The sequence below is a fragment of the Patiria miniata genome, unplaced genomic scaffold (genome assembly GCF_015706575.1).
Source record: "Patiria miniata isolate m_02_andy unplaced genomic scaffold, ASM1570657v1 HiC_scaffold_6, whole genome shotgun sequence".
Taxonomy (NCBI): Eukaryota; Metazoa; Echinodermata; class Asteroidea; order Valvatida; family Asterinidae; genus Patiria; species Patiria miniata.
The window spans coordinates 17,503,990-17,531,948 of record NW_024037073.1 but is presented as its reverse complement, the minus strand read 5'-3'; the positions used below and the strand labels follow the sequence as shown (position 1 = coordinate 17,531,948).

At 41.9% G+C, this 27,959-nt stretch overlaps 1 protein-coding gene across 1 annotated transcript; it reads left to right on the top strand.

The window, feature by feature from the left end:
- LOC119743518 (cationic amino acid transporter 2-like) lies at nucleotides 1-27,959 on the top strand. Its single transcript, XM_038219939.1, has 4 exons — nucleotides 1-533; nucleotides 24,222-24,670; nucleotides 25,035-26,169; nucleotides 26,655-27,959. The coding sequence occupies exons 1-4, from the start codon at nucleotides 293-295 to the stop codon at nucleotides 26,804-26,806; spliced, it is 1,977 nt and encodes a 658-aa protein (XP_038075867.1). The 5' UTR covers nucleotides 1-292; the 3' UTR covers nucleotides 26,807-27,959.

Below are 27,959 nucleotides of genomic sequence, written 5' to 3'. Positions count from 1 at the left end.
TCGTCTCGTCGTGTACGGGTTGTGTGTGCTCTCACCAGTGGGTGACATGCCTCATCACGCAGCATCCCGGATGCAACCTGGCCTGAGTGAGATGGCATGACCAACATCTCAGGCGTGTACAGACACTTATCCACGCTCATCCTAAACCACACGACGAGCATATGCAACCATTGTAAAAGCTTACCTACTCTGCGTGTCAATCCCGTGCGGGTCGTAAAAGCGGGCACCGCGTGCCAGCGCCAAAACCGACCGGGGAAACGACGCGTTTGACGGTTGCCTACACCAGCTCACGATGCGCCAGCCGGTGAAGTCGCTACTGCGAAGCCTGGCTCGCACCAAGACTCTAGACCACGAGAGCCTGGTGACCACGGAGCTGTCGAGATGTTTGGGCGTGGCCGACCTGACTGCCATCGGTGTAGGCGGTACCTTGGGGGCGGGTATCTACGTGTTAGCTGGGGAGGTGGCGAGGGAAGAGGCGGGGCCTGCTATCGTGCTGTCGTTCCTCATAGCCGCTGTGGTTTCCATGTTGTCAGGTAAACATTCATATACATTATTTTGAAATCAAGAAAATCCTTGCCTCAATTGTACAATGTAACATTAACACAAATCTGGGCGTGGCTTATCCTAGTCAGCGGAGCTTAGGAGGGGTGGGGTTCACTTTTGCAAGAGACGGGAAGACTTTTATTTGGAGTATGGAAAGCTAAACCAATTGTCAGAGAAGGGGTTTGCCCCGGTGTTTCTGGCAGTGGCTGCAATATGCGCCGCAGCACCTTGTCAACCCTCATAAGGTGCTACATAATGGGTCTCATATTTCTGATATACTTTATTTACCTTTCTTTAATAATAGACATAATAACCAGCGCCTTGAGTACCTAATTGTTGGTAGATACGTGCGCTATATAAGACTCCGTTATTATTATTCAGGAATGAATAGTAACTATTGATTTTCAGGGTGACGTTACGAAGAAAAAAATTAACAAGTGTGCAAAAGCTCAGCCCAAAGTACGCTCTTAACCTGCAGTCAGAGGGAATGTCATATTTATACGTAGCCTATCACCCACCATTAGACCTATATTATGTAAATGCAGAATAAAGGCTGCTGCAATCTGATGGTCTTTTTCAATCACTGAAAAAGTGGGAATATTATGTTTTGCCGGGCAGCATTCTCGATGAAATTTCTCTTCAACTCTTCCCATCGTTCGGACACAGCCTTGAGTAGTTGAAGGCCTATGGGTTTCCTCCTTGTAAATATTCATAATTTGCTAAGTGGGAACATTCTACTTCGTACATGTAAATATTATATTTTCTCTGGGACTTCGCTATAGTCTCAGACAGGCCTGAGGGTTTTCCATTTATTCATGACCAAGTTCATGATAAAGATAACAGCAAGTTTAAGCATTCGGAAATTGTCCAATAAACTTAATGTAGGCCTATTTGCGACACAAAGCCAAATGTGTTGTTCACATATTTTTCTTGACATGCCCGAGGGCACTTCCTGCAAAATCTGCATGAAGTGGTTGCAATATGTTCTGACACATACTCAGCGGTATGACATTTGCCCAGACCCACTGATACGTATGATAGCATCTAGCAGGTTGACCCAAAGTAGGTCTGCCCACCTCATAATGAATCTCAGGATTTTTATGTATGATTAAAATCCATATATTTTGCTGACTTTTTTTCCGTCTTTGGGGGAAATTAAATAAGGAAATGTCTGATAAACCAGCTTCATTCACACATAGGTACTGTGTGAACAACACCTTCAGGCTTTGCATGTAAAGCCTCGCTTTGAATCAATATGGCGATTCCGCGCAACTGAGATTCTGTGACATTAAAGTTCATCAAGCGAAAGTCAAAAATCAGCACAAGTTGTAATGGAAATCCGTTCTTAGCGATTAACTGCTCACACGCCTCCACGTTTAAAACGAGGCCCTGGAACTTCAAGCCCATACAAGTTGTACAAATTGCCCCATTTTGACATTTAAAGTTTGATACAGAAAGGACATATAACAGGCATAAACACGTCCTTGTCCCCATTAAAATGTCGTCGAGATTGTTATGAGTAGCTAACTGCTTCCATAAGTTAGTACACTACATTTGAAAGGGTATATGGCAGCAACATTTACAATGATTTAGTTCACGTAAAGGAAGCTAAGAATATATTTTAAGTTAGTTACATAATCAGCCCAGCCTCAGTAAATTTAGTTATCTGAAACGTAAATAGCACGGAGTCATGAAGAGGACCGATGCCCGCTCGAGAGCTTTCCTTAAACCACCATGAGTACACTGTGCGTGTTATCCTTAGCGTACACTTAAGAAATATCGGCTGTCTTACCGTATATTTGCCTCCGGTAGTCCGCGTCTGTGGGTGTTTGCATTCGATTTGTGCAAATCTTGGCCCGGCGCAAGATAAAAATAGCTTCGTTCCCCTCAGTAATATGCAAACAAAATTCTTTATGACTTTTTTTTCAACAAATCTGCTTTTGGAAAAGGCCTGTTACAATTTTAGGAAATACAGATTATCTACATGTATATGCTAATATTTGTTTTAACTTTCACGAAATTATTTAGTGGATACATGCACAATAAAGGGTATTGCTGAAAAAATAATGCATCGGTAGTCCGGTGTTTTTTTTACTTTGGTAATAGGAATATTTCATCGAAATCTCTGAATTTCCGCTAGTTGGTGTGCTTTCTTTGTAATTTCAGGGACCGATTGTCTATCTAATTGCATTTCTGCGACACCTCGTTCCCACACAGTCGGATTATACATGTATAATACGAAGGCACCGTCCTGTAAGTCGTAAAATCGCGCTGGGAAAGAAGTTACTTCGTGCAGGTTCATGACGTCAGCCATTTTGAAAACAAAACGGCGTCTGAAGCAGTTTTAAAGGCATTTTATGGTGGCTGTAAATAGTGTAAAGCTCAATGACAGATAGTCCTGCATGATGATTAAGTTAAATGCTTTTACACATTTCGTGACATCAACTGAATTCTTCAGTGCTACGTGATTGTGAGTCATGCAGACATACAGTGCCAAAAACAAAGCATTAATCACTACGTTGTACCAATGTCTAAGCAGTCACCAATATTATAGAACATGAATAAACTGCATTCAGTTGTACGTTACCTATGAGTATAATTACCCTGTGCTCATTAACATGGACAACTTCAACGACAATCAATAATTCTTTACATTTTCTGCCCATTCGGGTCATGCTTTCAGCCTTTTTTCTTTAGCTTTGAGTTCTCTCATTAATCTGTAGCCGACTTGACGGATCGTTATTTGCGGAAATACACACATTCTGCGCGCCCTTCCACCAATTAAACATTCAGCGCATGTCTCCGGTTCCCGCGCTGTTTTACAGCCTCCCTAATTAGGACCCCAAAACAACGCCTGGAGATTATTTTTTTGCTTGAAAACGCCGGAAAAAAGGGCCCTCGACTCAAGACGTCGCGGCGTCTGAACTCTTAGAGGAAGTCGCTGCTGATCCGGTCGGCCATATTCTGTTTTACCCAGAGGCCTTGAACAAGTGTTTTTAAGGCAGACGGGGCTTAATCATGAGTGATATTTTAAGGGATAAGATTTGAGAGAGCTTCGATGGAAGAGTAGGTGAAGATTAAGAACGATTGTTGCTTGAAGCTGTTTGTCTTTGAATTTCAGTAAAATGTTGTGAACATTTCTCAGTTCTGTTTTATACGAACAAAAAAAGTGATTTTCTTTCATGGTATTTTAACCGTTTTTGTTCAGTTGCTCGTCTCAGTTCGACGGAAAATCTGTGATGTGTGCCTATTGAGATGTTTTATGCCTTTTTAGTCCTAAATTTATCGTTAAGGAGCGGGATTATCTCCCACATAGAAATGTACAACTTGTTTTTCGAATGAAGAAATCGTAGTCTGATTTTTGCCGGTCAACTGAAGCCTTATTCTGGACATAATAAGCATGAATATTTCATGTGTCCCGGCAGTGCACATTATCTAAAATTTGTAACGGCGTTGATATCTCGATAATTGATGATAATATAACCACCATGCTGGCTTGCTGGGGCAAATCCAGACGAAATCTCTGATATTAATCTCGTGAGGCGCTCCATGCCACCTGCAACACACGCGCGGGTACGACCATTCTCGGGCTTTGGAGCAGGCTTCATAGGGACTGAGAGCAAGTTATTATTTAGCAGCCAGATATAGTCAATTATATCACGTGACTGAAATTATTCACGAGAGATAACTTTCAGAGGTTTTGATTTCGGAAGAAAATCAAGGGCGACTCTTTGGGCTAGTGGTTACAGCTGGTGGTTTTTTTTTGATAAATAAAAGTCGTTGGTTCGAATCCCCAAGTTTTTTTTTAAATGCAATAAATTCCACCTTCTCCTACTGGTAGTCTATGACAGTCTATGTAGATTAGAGGATTAATTATTCAAAACAAGAATGCGTCTTGAAGCTTGATCTCCAGATTCTGACCATTCAGCGGGCGCCTTCTATCAGGCCTTAGGTAACCCGTTGTTGTATTATAAAAAAACAAACAACGTGGCAGCTAATTGACCAATCGAAAGCTTAAGCCGACTTCTGCTCGAAATGACGTCATAATTTCTAAAGTCGACCCCGATTGGCTGACGCGCGGGGTCGCATATGATTTGTATGCACACATTATATCAGACGTTGTTGTGGAGCGTGCGGGCTCTGTTGAACAAAGGATAATACTCAGACTGAGGCTCTGGATGATCTTGAATGAAAGTTAAGTCCGAAAATCATTTCTTTTAACAACTGACACATTGGCGTTAGGGTCAAAGACTGTACTTGGTTGTAGAAAAAAAATTGCGGGCTTTCCCCTGATCGAAAGCCCCGTGTGCCCCCCCCCCCCCGATCTGGAACCCAATCCACCCGTTCCCCGAAGCTAATCAGCTTATAATACTCCGAACATCCTTCTCGCGTGCTCGGGACCTCTTCTAATCAACCAGAGATGTAAGATGACACGCAATGAGGCTATGCATCTCTCCAGTGAAAAAAACACTCCTTACCCTCCCCAAAAGAGCGAGAAATCAGTAAATTCAATTTATAACAACATTTATTTTCCCCGTTGTATCAGTATCAGTAAAAAAAATATCTAAGAATGACAACAATTATTGAGACATCATACTAAAAAAAAAAAATCGAGCTTGTTGTGAAGGAGGTGCATACCAAACTCGTCCCCATTGAGTGCTTACTTTATTTCCACCCTCGTTTCCAATAGTGAGCCCTGGATAGGAAACTTTCTTCCTGTATCCTGATTCGATACCGCAATTTGCTAGTAATGGATTTATATCATGTAGTTGGTGTCGTTATTTCCAACGTACATTACGTGTTTTCACGATCATTGTAATTATTATAACGTCCACGCCTTCTCAAAAATACTCCTTTCCTTTCCAGTTTGCTCATATTAATATAAATTGTGATACTGCATATTGGCGGGATATGATTGTTACATTTTAACTTCCAAAAAAAATCGTGTTTTCATAACTCACGGCGCGACGAATTGATACTGTTTTTACCCACGACACCGCATACAAAACAAACGCTAATGTAACTCACATGCAGGCACCAGGCTATTCCTCATTTGCATACGTGTTCAAAAATCTTGCACATGCAAAATGATCCAATACCAGGGTGAGAGAGCAGGTAGTGGTGGGCGCGTACTGCTCGACACCCTGGGGACGAGGTTGGGTGCATACCTATGTTCCCCAATACCGATGTTCCCCGAAATTCTTACCCTATAACCCTAACCCTATCTCTTACCCTAACCCTAACCCTAATCCTAAGGATTTCGGGGAACATCAGTATTGGGGAACATAGGTATTGGAGAACATCGGGTAGACCCCTGTGAGGGTACCATCAAAAGCAAGAGAAACACATAACGTTGATTAGTACAATGGTAAGAATAATTTCATGATGTGACAGGTGGAACGTACCATTCCACGAGGCGAATTTCCATTTTACGAATGTGAAACATTCAATATTTGTTTAATACAGCGCCTGAATAAATCCTTGTCATCTGTTCGGTAACTTGTAAACTGGTGCCATGAATATTCAGCACCAGAGCCAATAGCGTGACCGTGCAATGAAAGTTCTATTTACCATGGAACTATGGTACTTCCATTTTTGCGGTGCGGCCGCGCCGTGCGTTGGAACGAATAATTCATTGAATTATTCGTGATCAACGACCCACTAATCCAATGACGGGTATTTATTCAGGCGTTGTACAATTCAGTGTGAATCCGGAGACTCGTTTTCGATGCAAAATGGCGACTCCGTATAAAAGGCGAATAATAACAGATGATTTTCAAATATAATAATATTATTATAGCATGCAAGCGAGACTCTCATTGCTAAGCGACCTTCAGAATATTCTCATGTTCCAGTCCTCGCCACATAAATGGAGAATTAGGGCCGAATCTGTTTCAACTCTATTTGAGATTTGTCTAACATACGCCTGTAAAGTATTCAGACACTTGTCACGTGACACAGTATTGCCAACGCTTCCCTCTCCTAACCAATGTTAGTGGGAGTAGTGTTGCATTGTGATGCGGTTTTAATGGTGCGCTTTTGTGTTCGCCGTACAAAGAGAAATCCTATATGCCATAGAATTTCCGATCTGCCTGTAAGGAGATGACGGTGAAAAAAACCCACACAATAAGCAGGTTGAATATTTTGACATTTCACGAGCGGAATTTCAAAGGAATGCTTTTCCATGTGTTTTTTTCCTCACTGTGCATCGCGCCGGATCCAGCAGGTAAAGCCCCCCAAAGATTATGGAATTGTCAACGGTTACGGTTTAATCCCCACGTAAAATGCGAAATGTTGAAGAGGAAATCTACCGCGGCTTGTCTGCTTGGACCATCAGAGCAGTGATGTCTGCATTTTCGCCCCAACGCCTCGAGCACGAATCGTTTCTATTAAAAGACATGGTTTGGCCTCGGGATGAGACAAAAACCATTCCATGACAGAACATCGCACTTCGCTGTTGTATTGTGCTCGTATACGTATACGTTTTGTAATTAGATTTCCGACCCGCGCAGGCATATCCATGCCACGATCGGTTACAATGGAAGGTCTTCATTTTCTTTGGGTCGTGAGCGCTATCGGTGTTCAATCATAATTAAAAAAAAATGACAGTCAACGCGCACGTGTTCAGATCAGTTCCAAACGTGTTTGGACCGTCTCTTCTCAGTATAATGATCTGGTACACGGTACCCTCTGGAGACATGTGCACAGTAGGGAACAAAACATTGCATACGTCGTCTCCACAGAGCAATTTCTATGAGTGAATACGTCTCTACAAGGTTATCACGAAATAGATATATTGATTTTACTAAAAAACTAGGAATTTCCAAGGTGTGTTGATCCGTCGCAAATTGAAATATTTTATGTAATGGATAAGGGATATTTATTCCGAATTTCAGCCCAGGAAATTAATTCTGGTGAAAAGAGCAGCATTTTGAAAGTACACTTTCAAACTCGAAAACTTAAGTACACGAGAACAAAGAAATGACTCCACAAGCAAACGCATTTCAATATGTACGTATTGTAACTGTTTTTTTTTTTTAATAAATAAGGGCAAAGGTAAACATATTCTCCCGTCAGTTGCTTAAAGGGGCACTACGGCCTGAAATCCCCGGAAATTTAATGTTTTGGATTGTGTATTTAAGGGTCTGGTTGAATGTCTTACCGTTCCTGAGAAAAGACCAAAAAACCCCGGTTGTTTACATCGGACGCGGCGGACATTTTGTGGCACACCCATACGCATTTCAAGTCGTGTCTATTCAACGCAGTGTGCACATTGTGTGTGTGGCACGTAATACACACATTGCAGATACACAAATCATGTTTCTTACACGTCCGCAGAGTGCGATCCACTGTGCGGCTGGATAACAACTAGCACTGTACAGCTCGATTTTTGGGGACAAAGACTAGACCCCCGAAATTTATTCTTGCATGGTTCTCGCAAGAATAACACAAAAGCGCCCAGTTTTTAAAGGATGTTGTGTGGACGTTTATTCTACTTTTAAATACGCCTTCCATGTAATTTCATTTCGTTTTAAACGCGTTTTGTAGCCCGATTGGGCGCATCCAGGCCGAAGTGTCTCTTTAAGCAATTGTCAACGTACAGAAAGAGTGTATGCAGGGAGAGGGAAGTGTGAATGGCGAGTGTATGGAAGTCATAATCAACATTACTGAATTGAAAACCAAATTAAGTATTAAGTCCGGGGAAATGTATCGTGTACACACTACACGTTAGGAAAACATCTACATTAATTATGTTTGTACTGAACCAGCGAAATGGTTTACTGTACCGGCAATTCAGTACTTTCATATACCAGACATACGATATACTGAACAAACGGTACGTGATACAAATTTTTTCGCTGATAACGAATCCCTATAGCACTCACACAAATTGTTACCTTAAGGTTCGTCAGCTGCGTAAAAAAACATCTGGTATTTACGTTAGTTGGTATTTTAACGATAAAAAGGAGACCCTAAATTATTCATGCGGGACCTTAAAGGGAATGTACAATAGTTGCTCAGTTTTGCTGCAATTTTCAGAAATAAATGGATTCGGAGGATTAGTATGTTATACTAGCAAATATTGTTTAACTGACTTGTTTCACGTTTTGGGCTTGTACTTGTATATGCTGGAAAAACCAATAAACCAATCATGTTCTTGTTGTCTGGTTCCCTGACCCCACTTTTAAGATTAAACGGAGAAATGTAAAGACTGGGGAATTGTAAGGTCAAAGAATCACTCTAGCAGGCCTGCACCCCTTCACAGGTGTGTAATCAATTGCAAAGAAAGTGCGGAATAACAAAGTGAAATGTAAGGAGCAGTTTTGGAAAAAAAACCAATTTTTTCCAACGCTGGTCGGCCGACCAGCTTTGGAAAAATACAGTTTTTCTTGAAAATGTCAGCACACCAGGAGCCACAATTTTACAGGATGCTTTAGACTGTCATTCCCTAAAAATCCAGTAAGGTATTTCTTGATTATTTGATCATTTCGTTTTTTGATGTTAGCAAATGTTGTATCTGCGATAATACACACGACATTAAAAGTATACATTTACGGCATCTAAAATTAGTCACTAGTCTGCTTGCTAAGTATATATATATTTGTTTTATTGCGCAACGGTTGAACGGTTTTGGTTAGTCGTAGAGTCGAGGTTAGTCGTAGAGTCGAAGAATAATTTTAGATTTTATTATTTAAAAAGAAAAAAACTACCCATATTTCAATAGACGTTTGTTTCACAGGTGCGCTTTCTTATTGGAAAGAGTGGCTCAAGTCCCCACCTGACTCCCATAAGAAAGTATAGGCCTACAAGTGTAAAAAAAAAATGAGCGAAGTCATTGTCTCAGATCCAGGCGCGGTTCTACGGGGGGGCTGGGGGGGGGGGGCTGTAGCCCCCCCCCCCCCATTTTTTTTTGTCTAGCACCCCCAAAATAAATTCCGTAAAAAAAAATTGCATTAGCAAAAAGAAGGATTGTGATGTACATGCGAACGGTCTCCCCCTAAAGAAGAAATAGCCGTGACAATGGTGCATTAGTTAATATAGTGTGAATGATTTTAGGATTTTATTGGCGCTCCCCATTGAAAATATGGCATGAGCCCCCCCCCCCCCCACCGGATCCACCGTGCTAGCCCTCCCAAAATATTGGTTCTAGAACCGCGCCTGCTCAGATCTATTGATAAACAGTAAATTGGTCTGCTTTTTTTCAAGCGAAAGTCTACATACATGTTTGGAGACCAAAACGTGACCACAACAAACATTTTTGGTAAATAAGTGGGACATCGTCAGAGTTTTCACAAAGAGACAATTGTGGCCACGGGGCGTTGAAACATAGTTTTGAGAAAATCGACTTTAAAGTTGAACCCTTTTTAAACTGAAGATTTCGCCTACTTTTAGAGGACATGTTGATTATTTTTTTATACCGATAGTAAGGTGAAATATGGTAATTTCCTCATGTGCATTTTTTTTTCATCTGAAGCAACACAATTTCTCAAAACCTATTTTATGATGCCTAACAACTGTCATGTTTAAAATGTTAGCTCACTGGCTACTATGCGTCCTTTAAAAAATTTTTTTTTAAAAGAAAACAGAGAAATCATACGTATAATGTTTGGTGTCTCGTATTAAGTGCACTCCGTTTCTAACATACGTAAAGACTTTTTTTAACCCTAAAAGGGCCGGATTCCGCCCACCCCAAGATCTCGGCCATCGAGTGACGACAAATTTTGAAACTCCGTACATGCATAGAACAACTCATCATAAACATACCCAAGAAATTTCATGACTATAGGTCAAAGGGTTTTGGAATTATGGCTTATAAATTATTCATATGTACGAATGGTAATTGTGCTCTGTGTACATGAGTAACATGACGTATTATGGGAAAGTTCAGTTTTCACGGCGCGTAGCGCCGGAACAATTTTCGCTGCGCGGCAACCCGTGGTCCGATTTTTATGTTTTTGGTATCAAAAGATGCGCAAGGCTCGAGGCTAAAAGGTCATAACAGCTCGGGTCGTCGCGGAAAAAGTTGAAGGGGGGGGCCTTTTCGGGTTAATTATACGTAATTATACGTTGACCGGTGATTGTGCATACAAGCCCGGGCTGCTTTCCCGCGCGAAAAGTACGCTGCGCTGGTCTGTCCCCCGAAAACTGACCAAAATAAGTTTTCCATTAAAATATAGAGCGCTATATAGCAATATATACCACGTGACTATAACATCACTTTGCCTCCATTTACAAAATTTTCATAATCATGTTTGTTACAAACAATTTTTGTTAGGCCTATATAAGTGTTTAATTTATTTTGTTTGCTTTTTTAAATATACAAGTGTGGTAGTTATATTTTGATGGGAAACTTAGGGGGCTCTTTTAGGGCAATTTGTCGGGGATAGACCGACCTACCGACCGACCACAAAGTGACATTTAGAAGTTCCTGCCAGGACTTAAAAATCGGTAGGTACGTTTCCGGGTATGTTCCTGTACGTGCCTTTAAGATATGCAAGCTTGGGAGACCGCATTGTTCCCTTAAGGTCGTCGACGATAGCAATCGCCCGATTCGATTGCCGCCAAAATAGCGTCAAGATAGCCTTAAAATAGATCGTGCACTTTACCTATATACGGAGAAGGTGTTCGGCCTCTGAGGCTCAGGTGCAGTCCGTCTGAAGTGCTAATAGCTCATATTACCGGCCGATTGCGAGCGGCTTGATGACATTCGCGTGGCAGTCTGCGAGATCCTGCGGGATTTGGGTTTCCCGGGGCTTGTGAAACGGGCACACTGCGCGTGCGCATTTGGCAGTGGCATTTTCCCCCGAGGAAAGGCGGTGTAAGGAAATTCTATGCATTTTTTTCCACGACTTTTTCTTTAAGATGAAATTACCTCATTGAAAATTTCTCATTTGATAATCCTAATAATGACAATTTCTCCTAGTTTTAAAGGCCTTTTTTTGATACAATAATTGAGTGAAGTTTCCTTCTGAAATTTAGCTTAGATTTTGTTTCACAACAACTCCTGTGCATTGTAATACGAACAGATTTTTGAACAAAGATATTAGTTTTTAGAAATCATCAAAATTCTCCTGAATTTTCGGACATTAAAGAAAGAACAGCTGCTCCAAAATTAATATCTTTAATATCGTTAGGCACCCTCCCTCCAACAGTAGTTCAAGAACTGCACCTGGCCCCGCCCACCCCTAGATGTTTTCTCCATAGGCGAAGACTTTGGTCACATAATTAATTTAAGAATGAAGAAGTATCAAGTATACACTTGCGCTTGATCGGCCAAGCTTTTAGACCAAAACATTAATCAACAAACAGCCGTCTACACTGACGGCAATTAAATTCTTGCAAGGCCTGCATAACAAACCATATAGCTCCTGCAATGCAGGAAAATATCACGACTGGATTTTTGTCATTGAACTGACGTCATTACAGAGCGGAATACGCCGGACTTTGCCCTGATGATGGATCGGGCGGAAGGCCTGAACATATGGTCGTGTTTCCTTCCATTAAAGTCTTGAGATGCCCATTAATTTCTTTTCTTCATCGGTCAGATTTGTGCTGTCATTTTCATTGTCAGGTGGTGAGACTTTAGGTACAACAAATCGCTAGGTGTCCGGTTTGTCAGCGCAGGCTACCATAAGGTGCAAAAATCGGTCATGAAGACGGTCAGAGCATACTGACCGGAACGTCGAGTTTTACCTCTGGTTCCTTTCAGAACCACTCTCTTAGTTTGAGGAACTATTCCCAAATGGTGTTTTCCGCAAACCTTTCATTCACTAGTATCTCCACCATGCATAGCCTGAAATTTTACTTAGGCATAGGCCTATTGTCATGCCTTTTAACAGTATTTAATAGCAATTATTGGTTTTGGGCCGACTTTTAGGAATGCTTTCAAAAGATTTTATTTCGTCACACCACCGGCCATAATGGATCTCTTGACTAGTAAAACACTATGGAAAGAGATTGAGAAAGAACCCCAACAGAACAGGATATGTCTCATTTGCATTAATTATAAATACACGACGATGTTTCATAAAACAGAAAGATCCATATGGTGCATTTTTTAGTCCCCCGCCCCTGCCATCAAATAGACTTTCACTGCACATATGGCCGTATATTAATGCTACTGCGGCGTATTCCGTGATTGCCTCTTTGGTCGGTGACATATCGTGTAACAGAGCTCGTCCATATGGAGCAACGTGTGTTTAGCAACTTCAAGTGGTGTTCTTGCCAACTGGATGAATCGTCAAAAGGCTTCATCGCTATGCCCGATCTTGTCTTACCAACCATACTAGGTGTCGAAGACAGGTTTTGCACTTCGAGTGTTTGCTTATTCGTCAGTTTGATATGTGCATTGGACAAGAGAGAGATTTAGGCATTGGCCGATTCGCTGCGCTATTCGATTCCGGCTTTCCAAATTCACGAGTTTCGGAAACGAAACTTGATCCTGCGTGGATCATGGATCGTTGTAATTTGATTCTGATAACTTTTTGTTAATGATTGGATATTTTGAATCGCACGCTCTCTGGTCAAACTGGTGGATCAACTTGACCCACAGACGGCTCGTGTTGAACCACACAGGGGTCCATCTGATCCACACACCGGTCATTACGATCCACACACGAGTCAGTCTGGTCCGTAAATGGGTCGTCTAGATCCACTGACAGGTCATTCTGATCCTCATTTGGGTCATTCTGGTGCATACACGGGTAATTCTCATCCACAAACGGGTCATCCTGATACACAAATTGGACATTCTGATCTACATACAGGTTATTCTGATCCGCACACTGGTCATCATCTACAGAGGGCCATTCTGATCCACAAAGGGGTTATCCTGATTGGGCCATTCTGATTCACCCATGGGTCATTATCATCTACAGAGGGGCCATTCTGATCCACACACGAGTCATTCTGATCCACACAGGGGCCATTCTGATCCATAATAACCGTCTGTCTTCTTTCCTTCCAACCCTTATTTTTTTTTACCTCAGTTTTCATTGTCGTACCCAATGATTCTTCCCCCTTTCCCTCCTCTGTAAGCATCTTTTTAACAACCTTCGCAAGTTGAAGACTTTGGATGTACATGAATGCGTGAATTTTCAAGACCCGTTTGATAATTCATGCCCATATCTCTCCGAGGTGGCCAATCTGGGGCAGGTCTGTTTATACAGCACCTCCAACCGGAGATTATCCAAACTCCCGGGTCTAGTTTCCCGATTGGCAGACCGTCATGTAGGCGTCGATTTTTTTTCTCCGAGGTCTGTTTCTTTTATTTGTATTTTCCCTCGAAGACCGCATCCTGTGAGTTTAAAGCCTCTGTTTCATTTATGTGCAACTGCGTCTACTTGTGCGCTGTCCAAAATCGACAATTTCGGCGACAGCATCTTCATGACGAATTTATAAGTGCTGTAAATGTCAATTAAGACACACCAGGTTGGCGCTATTGCAATTTTAGCCCCTGCCACAAGTAATATTTCAAGTGTAGCTATGCGGAAGTAACTTTCTCTGTAAGTCGGGTTCAATTTTTTAAATTGAGGTTGTAAATAATTTAACTACATTCACAGCCGGGATGACGTTAAAGAGAGGACTGAGAATTACTTGCTTTCATGTTTTACTTTCAGATTGGAATAACTTCATGCTTATCTTGATGTAACTGTGAATTGAAAAAACAAAAAACTCATTCAGTCACCCAATGCTTTCTACCAATGGATAATTTAAGTGATTGTCTTCGTTCTTCAAGACTGAACTACAGAGCACATAATCGCAATACCCTTGAGTCAGACGGCAGAGAGAGAACAGAAAGTTAAAGGGATCATGAAATGTAATTTTTTTTCCTTGATAAAGCACCTTTGTCAATTTTCATTTTGCCGTTTTCAAGGGTATTTTGGTGCCTTTTTGCTTTTTGAAAATGTCCATATTCATGAGCAAAAGCGTGATGTCATATCAGGCAGAAACCTCAATGTTGCAATTGGTTTGTGCACAAAAAGTTGCCAGAATTTTTGATATTTCGCTGTTGAAAATTTTCTTTTCTTCGGTGATTCGTTGTTGTGTTAGTACATGGCAGTAAGCCAATGAGCAAACCCTTCTCATAGATGTTATCAATGAGCAGATTTTTGGGTTCACATTTGTACACAAAACCCTTAAACTGAACAGTGTCTCCCTGAAATGACAATCACGGCCACAGCGCTTTCAGTTGTCAAAAAAAAACATAGACAATTTTAAATGTTTAAAGAAGTGCACTTTAGAATAAAATAAACCAAACAAAGGATGTCAAATAGTTTTCATGCATTTAAGAAGAGTAGAAAGTAGTACAAAATGAGTTTCTCAGAAAATTCATTTGATGGACCCTTTAAGGGTCACAGAGCGTGCGCAGTCCAAAGGATTGCATCACGTGCGCGCAGCGGGCCAATCAGGATCACTTTAAATCGTGACGAGTAGTCTGGTGCGGTCATGCGCACGATGTCCAAAAGTCGTCGTGATAAGGTGATGTTGACGTACATCTTATTTACGTCTGTTGATCAGTGATTTCCGTTCTGCAAAAAATCATCATCGAGACTACGATCTTTGCCTTAAACGAAACTCCATCGTCTTATTTACTTAGGTTTATTGGATGCGAATTTAAATGAGCCTTTCCTTCCACTGAGCCGGTTTAGCCTTTGATGTGTCGCCGTGTGAGCTTTACACTGACACCGATCTGGTTTCGCTGGATTTAAATATCCTTCTTTTGCGCCGTCTGTGCTCGGAGATCGCCTCATTAGGTTACAGAGCACGTCCGACAGCAATCCGGAGAGATGCATCAACGTCACAGTGACGGCATCGGTACCCAGTTTTTGCTTAATACACTTGTCGTCACGTGCTTTGATAAATCCCTAAATCTGTTTAAGATTGGCTTCGTGTGATGATTGATTTAGCTCTGTTCCCTGTTGCTAATGCATGAATGAGCTTTATCAAGTGGAGGAGTGTTCCAGCTCAGAGAATAATGAATTCGCTATAAAAGAGTACTTCAGCACACGTGAACTCCCAATCTTGAACTGTATACAAGGGAAACAGATGAAATTATACTTGATATGTGCTTAGTAAAATGAAAACATGTCAGTATTTTCTTAATCGGTGTAAGCGATGCTTGCCAATTAGAAATCCATTCCAGTAACTCGCTGATAGCATCTCAGCCTGACGGGCTCCAATTATCTTAACCACTTTCCTCCTCAATCACGTTGACAAAGATCCCTGAGGAAAAACACTTTTTTTTTCTCGACGAGTCTTTTGACTCGTTGTCCACCGGGGCTGTTGCTCGCTGAGGCCTCGGTCACCGGGAGACTCGACGGGCCCGTTCACCAGGAGCCCCACTCCCCGCTGATTAAGATTTTACGGGCGCGCCATGCCAGAAGATTTTAACCTGATGCATGCTTGTCTGAATCCGATTCCGGCAATTGGGCAATTTTTTTTGGCCGTCCGGGAAAGAGCCGCCGTCGAAATATTAAAAAGATGACAGATCGCTGAGCAGATTATAAGCCACTTTGCCGTCTCGCTTTGAAGATCCAAGTGCTCAGGGTATTTTCGAAGATGAAAGCACAGATAATGATAAAAAGTCCAGCTTTGACCTTTTTCTCAAAGTTTTTATGCGGCTTACATCAGACAAACAATTATCTCCGGCTACTGCCAGTTGCAGCTAACTACAGCTTCACACTTCACATGAGGCCTCGTAGATAGTCCACGCAACCACATTTGTAAAGAACTATATGCCAAAGGTGTGGAGTTGCCCGATAGCACAGTGGTGGATGAAGGAGACACCACGGAAGATATACATAGACACTAGCCTTCGCATTTTTTTTTTACGTAACACACTTCTGGCGCCTCCTTCTTAATTGCATTTAGTTGTAATTTGGAGGAGAAAAGGCAGAAACCCACCTTCCAAATAGGGGCGCTCTTCAAAAATGACCATTATTATTCATACTGCAAATTATGAATATATACCCATTTCACGGCGCATTGTAATGTTTTTAGCGGGTTTTCTTTTTGGGATTGATGTCAGAACTCTCTAACCATTTATTGAAATAATTGCTGAACAATTTTTTGGGGAAAAAACCCGCCATGGGGACGGAGTGCCCCCTCTGCCCCCCTCTGGACACGCCACTGGGTGCCATCCCATTCAACAGTTCAGAATTTATACAATACATTCAGGGAACACGTTAAAAGATGGCTTCCTCCGAGAGTCGTGAATTATGTCTACAGTGCAAATAATGCTTGTCACTACAAGCGATATTTTCTTTCCATGCAAGGTTCATATGCAGATGACAAATCATCCAATTATAGGCAGCTATTAAAGGATAAATCATCGTATACCCCGACTGGTAAACGCATGATTGGCCTGGCATTAATATTGCAGATGGTGCGTGACATTTTTGATAGGGTACGTAGTGCAGTCGCCAAAAAGCTATCTCTGTCAAATGAAAGAATATATGAGGAAATCTACCATGATAATTTTTTTCATGAAAACAAAACAAGAACATACATCCTTGTCAGCTGTCAATGGGCTTCTGCATACTAATGAATGCTTTAATTACTCTCAAACATGTTTTGTAGCATATTCGATTTTCTTTGGTATGCTTGATTATTTTCGGAATGCGTATTGCTATGGTTACTATAGGTCTCTTTCGTCATTGGAGTATTTGTTTATTTTTTTATATTCCTTTGACATAAATGCGGAAATGCTCTTCTCTTTTTTTTCCTTTTCTAGCATGCAGTTGTCTGACAGACAACAAATGCGTATTTTCTCGCCGTTCGGGTTCAAGCATTGGGGGATTTTTTTTCTTAAGGGGCGGTGTTTTACGGCGATGAAGGATTCGACAAGCCGTGACTAATTTTTGGCTGCGACAGAAATGTCAAGTGGCAAACGGAATAAAATTCGTAACAGTTTTGAGACGGCTATGTTTCTCTTCCCTACAACATAATAAGACGAGTGCAGCCTCTTCATATTGTGTGGATAAAAAAAACCCAAAACTAAATTTTTAGTATAATTATTTTAGGTACTTTTGTTGTCTTTCCTTAAAATGTATAAAAAACGAGTACAGCCTCTGCATATTGTGTGGTTACCCCCCCCCCCAATAAAAACCCACGATTTTTAGTATACCGGGTAATTCATTTAGGTACTTTTGTGTTATCCTTCAATGCAAAACATTTCAAACTGAGGAAAAAAACATCCTTTCACGAAACCAGTTTTTTTTTTAAGGGAAACTGTCTGTTCGTTTCAACTTGAAGTCCCAAATAAACGAACCGCATGGAACATTTTCGGCAAATGGGAAGAAAATCGTGGTCAGAATCCTACGACATTAACGTATTGATATACTGGTGAAGTAAAGACTAAATGGTTACCGTTTTGTATTGCAAAGCTTTATCCATATACATGTATTACTGGTCCCTATAAGCTTGTTCTTACAACGTATGCGCCTTCTGAGGTGCGTAGTGTGTAATGCCGAGAGCTCACGCGGTAAAACTGGATCGATCGCAGCACAATCTCTTACAAAATGTTACTGCTGCTTGAATTTCTCAAGATTTTAGCTCTCGACCGACTGGTGCCAGTCTAGTGATCGCATCGACCATATGGTCACATTTCTTGAAGCGGTAAAGCCGGGCCTGCACGACTTTGGCTGTTCGTGTTCCGGCAGGCACGTGTGCAATTATCCAAGATGATGCACGCACGGGTTGTCGCTTACGCTTTACTGATTGCACGATCGGCATTGGGGCCCTGGTCAACGCGGATGAATATTTCAAATCCTGAAGTGCTATTTATAAATGCATATAAACCAAAAAGTACCGCCAAAAATCCATTGCTGCATTTCATTAATTTTTCCGATGTGACCTTCAATTTTTTTTTATTATGGGTAAATGTTTAAGTTGTACTTATCTCAGTCTTTTTGCAAATTATAAACATAAAATTATAGTCCTTTCGTGATAATTCGGTACCTAAAAGTATAAATGAAGTTTAATTGTTGTTCCATTGTCGTATTGCAATTCATATACGTAATTCTATGGGGAAATTAAACTATAGCGTATATAGAAGCAACGGATGGATCGAATTTCATCCACGAGAATATACCTCCGTATTTGTTTTTCAGTGGTATGTGTTTACATAGGTTTTCAATTGACTCGATCCGCAGATATGATCGGCAAACATGTATTAATACATGTAGTCAAATTGAAGGTCATCGGGTGATGTTTGTCCGTGCTATGGACACGTTCAAGCACCGTTGTCATTTGATATTTGGACTCCCATGAAATCTGGTCTCTTTACCTTATGAGGACTCTAATTCTCACACGTGACTTGTCAAAGTTCAAATTCTGTCCACTGAAGCGTACGCAATACAACCAATTGAGTCCTTATTTCAAAGAGTCCAAATATGACGCTACACCGTTATTACAGGCTATACCCCACGCAAAAATCTCAGCGTAGCAATTTCAAATATAAAACATTCTTCCAGTTTTCCCAAACTTATAGATTAACATTTTCAAGCTCTGGCAGGAGCTTCTAATGGTGGTCGGTCGGTCGGTCGGTCTGTCTGTCTGACCGTCCCCCAAAATTGACCAAAACTATTTGACCAAAAGTTGACCTAAATTAATGCAATGCTGTCGTCAGTAAAATGCACTCTCGACGGTTATCGGAAACGGGCTTTGTCTCGATCGATGCGCATGCGCGTCTATTTTGCATATGTCTGTCCCCGGAAAATTGACCCCAAAACGAGCCCCCTAAGTTTCCCATAAAATATAACCACCAAATTTTAATTTAAACAAAAAAGCAAACAAAATAAATGAAACACTTTGCAAAAATTTGCAATCATTCGTAAAGTTGTTAATGAAAATTTTATAAATGGAGGCAAAGTATGTCATCAGTAACGTTATAGTCACGTGGTATTTTGTGTCGTGGTTGGACGGTATCTAGAAGGAGGAAACGTAAATTGACCAAAAGTATTGTGTTCCATATTGTGTCACCGGCGTCGCATTTTTCGCCAGAGCTTATTGTGCACTCGCACTTGTTTTTGTGTTAGTTTCAATATCCCTGCTTCTATTGTACCTTGAGCGATAAAGCTGTTCTTTTTGCTTTCAAGTTCTCTCGTCTTCTCTTTTGCTCCAGACCTGTTAGTTTCCTCAACCTCTTGCACATACAAAAAAAAATCATCCCAGAAGATAAATTCCCGAGTCTCCGGAACAAGAGGAAACTGTTCATCAGGTTTTTCGGTTTTCAAGGCTTCTGGCGATGCCAGCTATCCTACATGATATTCTATTTGAGAGTCCAGTTGAGACAAGATTGAAAAAAACCCAGTTTATGGGGCCTAGCTGAGTCACCGCATTTAGCTTTTGTGCTTTATTGGTGTTTTTAGTAAACAACCTCAAGCTGAAGGTCTTTATCACCCAAAACCTTTTATTTAAAGAGACGTTTTGTTGTTGGTTGCACTCTCAATGTTGTCCTATGCAACTTGAAACTAGTAGAACTTGCTACATGTTATTTCAATTATCTTGCGGGCTGAAACAAAATGAGAATAGGCCTTTACTTCCTTAATGCGTTCTTCATAGAAGAAAATCAGTCCGTCACAGAAAAAAGAAAGAAATTTAATAATTTAATAATTTTTTGATGTAAAATAATAAGGGTTATAATACGTACCGAGAATGGGACATTTGGGAAACATTCCCATAGACTTGTGCACAAAATTTTTCAAACTTAAATGTGCCCTAACCCAATATTCTCTTGTTTTTTTTCCCATGAATTTCGGTATTTTTACTAATTAGACCACGAGCAACAAATATAACCTGATTGCGACTGTAAAATTTTGCCTCTAAATGGAAAATGTCTCCCTAATGACCAGTTTCTCCCTATTGTCGAAGAAATAACGATAACGTGTGAGAATAAAAGAGTTATAAATTTCGGGCATGTTGTTTGAATATAATCGTTGGAGTTAAAAATGGAGTTATAAAATTACACTGGGGATCATTATAGCGGGTCATTTTGACTCGGAAACCTTGGCAAAAGTGTCATTTTGACCAATGAAATGTTTTCCTTTTGACCCTGAAAAGTTTCAGGTCAAATAGCATCCGGTTTCGGGGTCAAATAGCATCCGGTTTCTGGGTCAAATAAAGCCCTTTTTTTTAATTTTTTTTTTAGAGTTTTACGTTCTGCATGTAAATGGCGACAAATCAAATTATTCGGCATCTTGCTGCGTCAACACCTCAGTTTTGCTACGTCTGCAAATGCGCGCACTATACAGCCCAATTGGGAATTATTAATGCTCACGACTAGCAAGGAAATGACTACCATTCCGGAGAATTTATATCCGTCAATATTCTAATGGAATGAATCCAATTTGACAGGGTAATGGCACGCGTGGAAAATGAGCTATTGCCGAATGAGCAAAATGTCAAACATGTTTTCGTCACGATCAATTTTATTTTTCGATTGATAAGGAGGGGGGGGGGGAAGACTAAGTCTTGTTCAAAACAAGACACATATGGCATCCTTCACCTAATCTTAACCTACGCTTTTGTATTAGCATAATTGGTCCAGAGTAATTCTGTTGTTTTTCAACACTGTCTGAGCGACTGGTGATCAGATAGAGTACGACTGCAGGGATTCACACACTTGTTTTGGTCGATAAAACTTATGCTTTTTCTTCGAAGCAGACGTGAGAGAGCATCACGTTTGCCTAGCAAACGACAAATTCTTCCCATTTTGCTACCCCCCCCCCGCGTTATGTTTCTTTTACCTCAAGAGATCTGACGGCATCTCGTCTGCGCTCTCTGCCGCTGTCGTCAAGCCGACAGACAACGTAATTTCATTAGGCTACCCCTGGACGGTGCCACAAAATGAAATTATCGTGTCGTTTGGGGGCTCCACAAACGTTTTGACTCTTTCAAATGCCTTTGTGTTTAGTTTCTGTAATGGAACAGACCTCCATTACTTTGTTTTGCCATAGAGAAGGGACACATCACGAGTAGAATAAACAACATGCGGAATTGAGATGTTTTGCCAAACATGTTTGTACAGAGAGATGAGGCCAGACGTTGATGTATGAGTATTATGACAATGTTCCTTATTTTTGGCTCTGGATAAAACCTTCAATTACTTGAAGGTTTTATGTATTATTCTATCGTCGGATTTCCATGCAAGGGAATCATTTCTATTCTGATCTGAATCGTGTCAACGTACGCTTGGCCAATGTGCAGAACGTTTCTTTGGTAAACTACTGTGTAGGGATGTCTGATACCGCGGGGAATTGAATGGTTATAGAAACGCTGAGTGGCACATCGGATTAATGTTTGTTTGCGTTTAAAGGGTTCGTGAAATGAATTGTTCTTAGGAACCCATTTTGCGCAACTTTCCACTCCTCTTAGATGTATGAAAACTATTTGACATCCCTGTTTGGTTAACTTGATTGAAAGGTGCACTTTTTTTATAACATTTAAAATTGTCCATGCTTTTCCGGACAACTGAGGACGCTGTCGCTGTGATGTCATTTCAGGAAGACACTGTTCAGTTGAGGGTTTTTCTGTTCAAATTGTGAACCCCAAAATTTGCTCATTGAAAACATTTGTGAGAAAAGTTTGCTCATTGGCTTACTGACATGTGCTGACACAGCAACGAATCACCACAGAAAAGAAAATGGATAACTGAGAAAATAATATCAAACTTCTGGCAACTTTTGGTGCTGAAATAGTTGTTGCATTGAGGTTTCTGCCTGAAATGACATCACACTTTTGCCCATGAATATGTACATTTTCATTAGCATAAAAGAAAAAAGGCTCCAACATACCCTTGAAAATGGCAAAACGAAAATTGGAAATAAAGCGAAATAGGACACAAACGTGTACTTTCAAGAATAGCACTAAAAAATTGCATTGTATTAGTCCTTTAATAATATGTTCTAGGCAAAGTTTTTCGTATGGTGGACAGTAAGGTGGTTCTGTGATAAAGTCCGCCCGCAAATTGCGATCAATCCGTGTTTTTCGTTTTCAAAGAGTGTCCTTTTACGTTCACATCAGTGCTTTTATTACTGCTGTTGGTGGAGTGTTTGGGAGCCCAATCATATACGCGCGCGAAACCTACACTACGCAGGCCCTTGATTAAAAAACAAGACTTCGGACGACCCCAATTTATCGGGAGGACTATTTGCTCGCGGAGTCGGCTCAAGATACATCTCACAGGCCGTACTGGCTCAATTACTAGCCAAATGGGTCCCGCACGGGTGGCCACTTCACCGCTAATATCCTAGAGCTAATATCCTGGTTTCCTTCAAGCGACGGGCCGGGCTGTAGAAAGGACGAAGGGTCCGAGGTTTTTTTCGTCTTGTAGTAGTTGGCTTGCACGGCATGTATAAAGTGCCATTGACGCACAGAGCGTCACGCTTGACGTCAGAATGGCGTAAGTGGCGCGAATGGTAAACACGGGAAATGAGAGACTTTCTGTGGACAATTACAGGATTCGCTAGAAATGACCTTCGTAAGCCCAAGGGATTCTTTTTTTTTTCGAAAACGAAAGAAATTGCTTTTTTAGTTGGGGGAATGGAGTGACTTCTTTTTTCAACATTGGAACCGCTAATATTGAGCGTCTTGGGTTGTTCAGTTTTGGCAGGGCTAGGTTATTTTATCGCTGGAGGGCGCTACGTTTCATAAAACCCCAGAGGAATGTTGTGCTCAGTCTCACAGATGAAGTCAGAGATCGGCCAGCGCGTGATATGTATTGACGACCTCTCACGTGGGGTCAGTAGATACTTTTTGCGTTCACTGTCACTGAATTTGAATAACGAAAGCTCCCCTCGGTGAGGGCGCACCATGCAAAGGGACTATTTGGCCAATCGGCTCCACCCTCAGCTCAAACACGATCATAGCAATCATTGAAACGTCAGAATGCATGAGATGTGTCGCCTGTCTTTGCACACTGGTCAGAATCGAACAGCATCCGGGTCAATTAGCCACACTTTTTTCGGATCAAATGCCATTTCTCTGAGTCACTTCTCATGGCCATTTGACCAGGAAAGGTGTAATTTTGATACGACAAATTGTCTTATTGACCGAGAAAATGCCAGGTTTCCTCGAAAAATTGCTCTTTTGATGCAGACGTCTGCAAGGTCAAGTCTGACCCGGATCAAGGTCAGATCTGACCCGGGACTTTTATGAGTGTGTTTTACGAGTTCAGGCCGGAGTCTTTAGATACGCTATGCCTGCGCTATGCATGCTGAGATTTGGGGCCCGTATCACAAAGACTTGCTCCGCCTTCATCTACTGCGGCGTCACCGTATGGGAATTCGTTGCTTTCGTGAATTGGCTGGGCTTGATCTTTGAAAACAAAACCGCGCCGTTTTCTTCTACCAGGTTTGTGTGCCTTGCCGAATTCGGACACGAAGCCTGGCTCCTGCTCCCTCTACTCCTACGTTACATTGGGGGAGTTTCTGTCCTACGTTATTGGCAGGACGTGGTCATTGATATTTAACATAACCCCGCAGTAACAAATTTCATTACGTTTTCTTCTACTAGGTCTGTGTTATGCCTGTTCGGAGCCCTTGTCCCGAGCCGCCTACAACAGTTACTCTACGTCATGGTGGGGAAGTTTCTGGCCTTCGTGATTGGGTGGAGAATGGTCGTTGACAACATAATCGTAGCTAACATTAACATATCTCATTCCGTTTTTTTACCAGGTCTTTGCTATGCTGAGTTTGGGGCCCGCGTCCCAAAGGCTGGCTCCGCCTACATCTACTCCTACGTCACGGTGGGGGAGTTCCTGGCCTTCGTGATTGGCTGGAGCATGATCATGGACAACATCATCGCTGCGGCGACCGTCGGCAAGGCGTGGTCTCAGTACCTAGACTCCATAGTCAACGGGACCATCAGCACTTCTATCAAGGCGAACGTGGGTAGCTTCGACTCGCCCTGGTTCGGGGATTACCCGGACATTTTGGCCTTCGCCCTGCTGATCGTGCTGACCTTTATCGTGGCGGTGGGGGCCAAGATGTCCACGGTGGTCATGATGGGCCTGACTGGGGTCAATCTCTTGGTCATCGTGTTTGTCATCGTGGCGGGTGCTTTCTACGTAGAGGGAGAGAACTGGACCAGCAACAAAGGATTCTTCCCGTATGGTGCTTCTGGGGTACGTCTTGCTCTTTTGGGTATACATTTTAAAAGGAGTAACATCAAGTACAATGCCTGTCCCATGGGTAACCTCAATATGCTGTAACAATGTGGCGGTTATGTTTGTCACAAAATGGCTGAGCTTGATGCCCCATTGTGCTACAGACTTGTATGACTGGTGACTCGGACTCGGGCTCGAGACCGACTCGAGTCCAATTTTCCATGACTCTTACTCGCGTCACAATGACAAATGACTCGGACTCGGACTCGACCTGGATGACTCGGGACTCGGACTCGAAGTTTGGTGACTCGAATACAAGTCTGGTGTGCTATGATCACGTGTTCTGACTCATTGAAGTGTTTTTTTTGCTTTCCCTTCATAGGTATTTGCCGGAGCTGCCACCTGCTTTTACGCTTACGTTGGGTTTGATGCCATCGCGACGTCTGGAGAGGAGGCTAAGAACCCCAGTCGTGCCATTCCGATAGCGATCACCCTCACCCTCCTCATCTGTATGGTGTGCTATATCAGTGTGTCTGCCATCTTGACCCTGATGGTGCCCTATGATCTATTGTCCCCCTTTGCCCCGTTGGCCGAGGTGTTCCAGCAGCGTGGCATGCCGGCCGGTCGGTACATCGTGGCGATCGGTTCATTGCTGGGTCTCTCCTCCGCCATGTTGGGGTCCATCTTTCCGCTGCCCAGGATCATCTACGCCATGGCTAAGGACGGCCTGCTCTTCAGGTTTCTGTCTCGCGTCAACGCCAGGACGGATGTTCCAGTCATCGCCGCGGTCGTGTCTGGTATCGTGACTGCTATCATGGCTCTGATATTCAACTTGGAGCAACTGGTGGAGATGATGTCGATAGGCACCCTGCTATCCTACAGTCTGGTGGCCGCCAGCGTGCTGCTGCTCCGGTACCATCCAAAGACCGTGGGACTGAGCAAAGACGAGGTCAAGGAGATTGCTAAGCTGTCGAAAGAGGGCGCCCCCGAGGAGTCCATATCCCTAGTGGAGAAATCGGCGGGGAAGTACATCAAGTACACGGATGCTGCTGCACCTGATGAAGCCACCGACACACCAGATGATCCAGCATCCAGTAAGCCAGAAGAACCCTCATCCAGAGGGGGCTACGGCGTGCTCCAAAACGAGACAACGGATCCAACCGAGGGCGAGAAGAAAAAGGCCAGGGCGCCCCCAACGGCCAAGACTTATATGATCGTGGTCATAGCCTTCACCATCTTAGTGGTCATCTTCTGCAGTCTTAGCGCCCTCTTGGCCTTCGGCATGGACAGTATATCCCGCATCGAGTGGTGGTCCATCACCCTACTCTGCCTGTTCCTTGCCGCTATTGTGTGCCTGACCGTTGTCATAGAAACCCAGCCTCAGAATCGTATGGAGCTCTACTTCAAGACGCCCTTTGTGCCCTTCTTACCGTTGGTGGCGCTTTTGTGTAACACCTACCTGATGTTAAAGCTATCGGGTGCCACGTGGGCTCGTCTTATCATCTGGCTTGTAGTTGGTGAGTATGTGAAACACTTATTCCATGCAAAAAAAGGGAATTAGGGCTCCTTCTATTGTTTGAAACGAGTCATGTTTGTAATATATAATTTTAAATATATATTCTGTATTAACTATTTATCTTCAGAATATCAACGAACATAGAAATGACCACCCAGGGTATTTAACATATTACTCAAAGCTTCAAACTCTTGTGAACCGAGAGAAAGTTTGTGGCACATTATTTGTGCACGCTTTTGTCCTCAGCTGTGAAATGATCAAAACAAAATGGCTGCCAAGAGAAGCCTCCATATCGCCACAGTGAAAGTGTAATTTGCCAACTAAGTTAATTTTGCACCGACCATTTTAGCAGAGTATGCTGTCCGAAAAGTTGAGTTAAAACCGGCTCTTCTCAGAACCACCACATACTCACAAAAGAGATTAATTTCACAAGGTGCCACCGCAAACTTACCTGGCTAAAATAAAGCTCTTCTTGTTTCTCAACAGGGCTGAGTATCTACTTCGCCTACGGCATTCGCCACAGCGTCGAGAATCAGAAGAGGAAGGAAGATGCGCCCTCTACGACAATGTCGGAAGATCCACACACCGAGGGCGCTGTTGACGAGAGCAAGGAGGATGAACCAACCAAAGAACAGTAGCGTAGTGTAATCTAGAAATCATAGATTTGTGAAAATGTCCAAAAAGTAGTCAGTTGTTGTGAAATCATGTTTCAAGTGTATATTACAGTCATGACAATTCAGAAAATAGTAATCGAATTTGAATAGTAGTACTTGGAACCACTAAACAGGGGTGAACAAAGATTTAACGAGAACAAGAAATGAAACAATCGCTCTCAGTCCGTCACCGTTTTCACAAAGAGCCACACATGTAGAGTTTGAAAAAAAAACCTGTTCGAGATAATCGCAAGAAAAGTTCCTCCTATTTTTAAACTGCAAAAACTGCTACTTTTGAACACCTTTATGCAGTAAGAAAACATTCACATGATTCTTTGAAAGGTAAAGTTTTATGTAAACCCAGAAATAAGAATCAGCACAATGGTTAATTATCCATAATTAATTAAGTGAAGATGTGTGTCCCTCGCGAAAACGAAAATCCACATTTCCTACATTTAGGCCCTTTCTGTTTAACGTGTTTTCCATCCGGTTCGTTAGTGTGACGTCAGTTCGGTTTTAACCACGCCCACTTGCCATTAAGTAGCATTGTAACCATTATCTCTTATCTCTCTCAACACACTCGAGTCCGACTCGAGTCACGTCTACACAATACAGACGACTTGTGTCGTGTGTATTTCCCGATGTATACTTAACTCTAATGGTTCAAATCATGAACAGATTCGTTGAGACATTGTCTGTCGTAGGAATAAAATTTACATAATTACAGAAAATCTGTTCCTTAGTAGGACTCACAGACGTTTATGTAATAAAAAAATCTAACAAAAATAGAGAATCTCCGAATGAAAAAATAATCTAGACGTATATGATATGTACATTAGTGAATAGGTTTTTAAAAAGAAAACAATGTGTACTTAATGTTCTAGCGATAGTCGTTGCAAGTCTAGGTTAGATATACTGTACATAATGTTAGCTGTACATAAGGACGTATTATGTTAAGGGTTATTAAATGTGCAAATATTTATGTAAGTACAACCGTAATACATTAAGAAATTAATATATTTTTATTGTTAAAGTTCCGGTTTATGTTTTACTAGTTCAACGCTGTTGTGTCAAATGTTTGTGTTTTAATCTAGGCAGGAAGATGTCAGTAGATTTTCGCTTGAATGAGAAAAGTAAA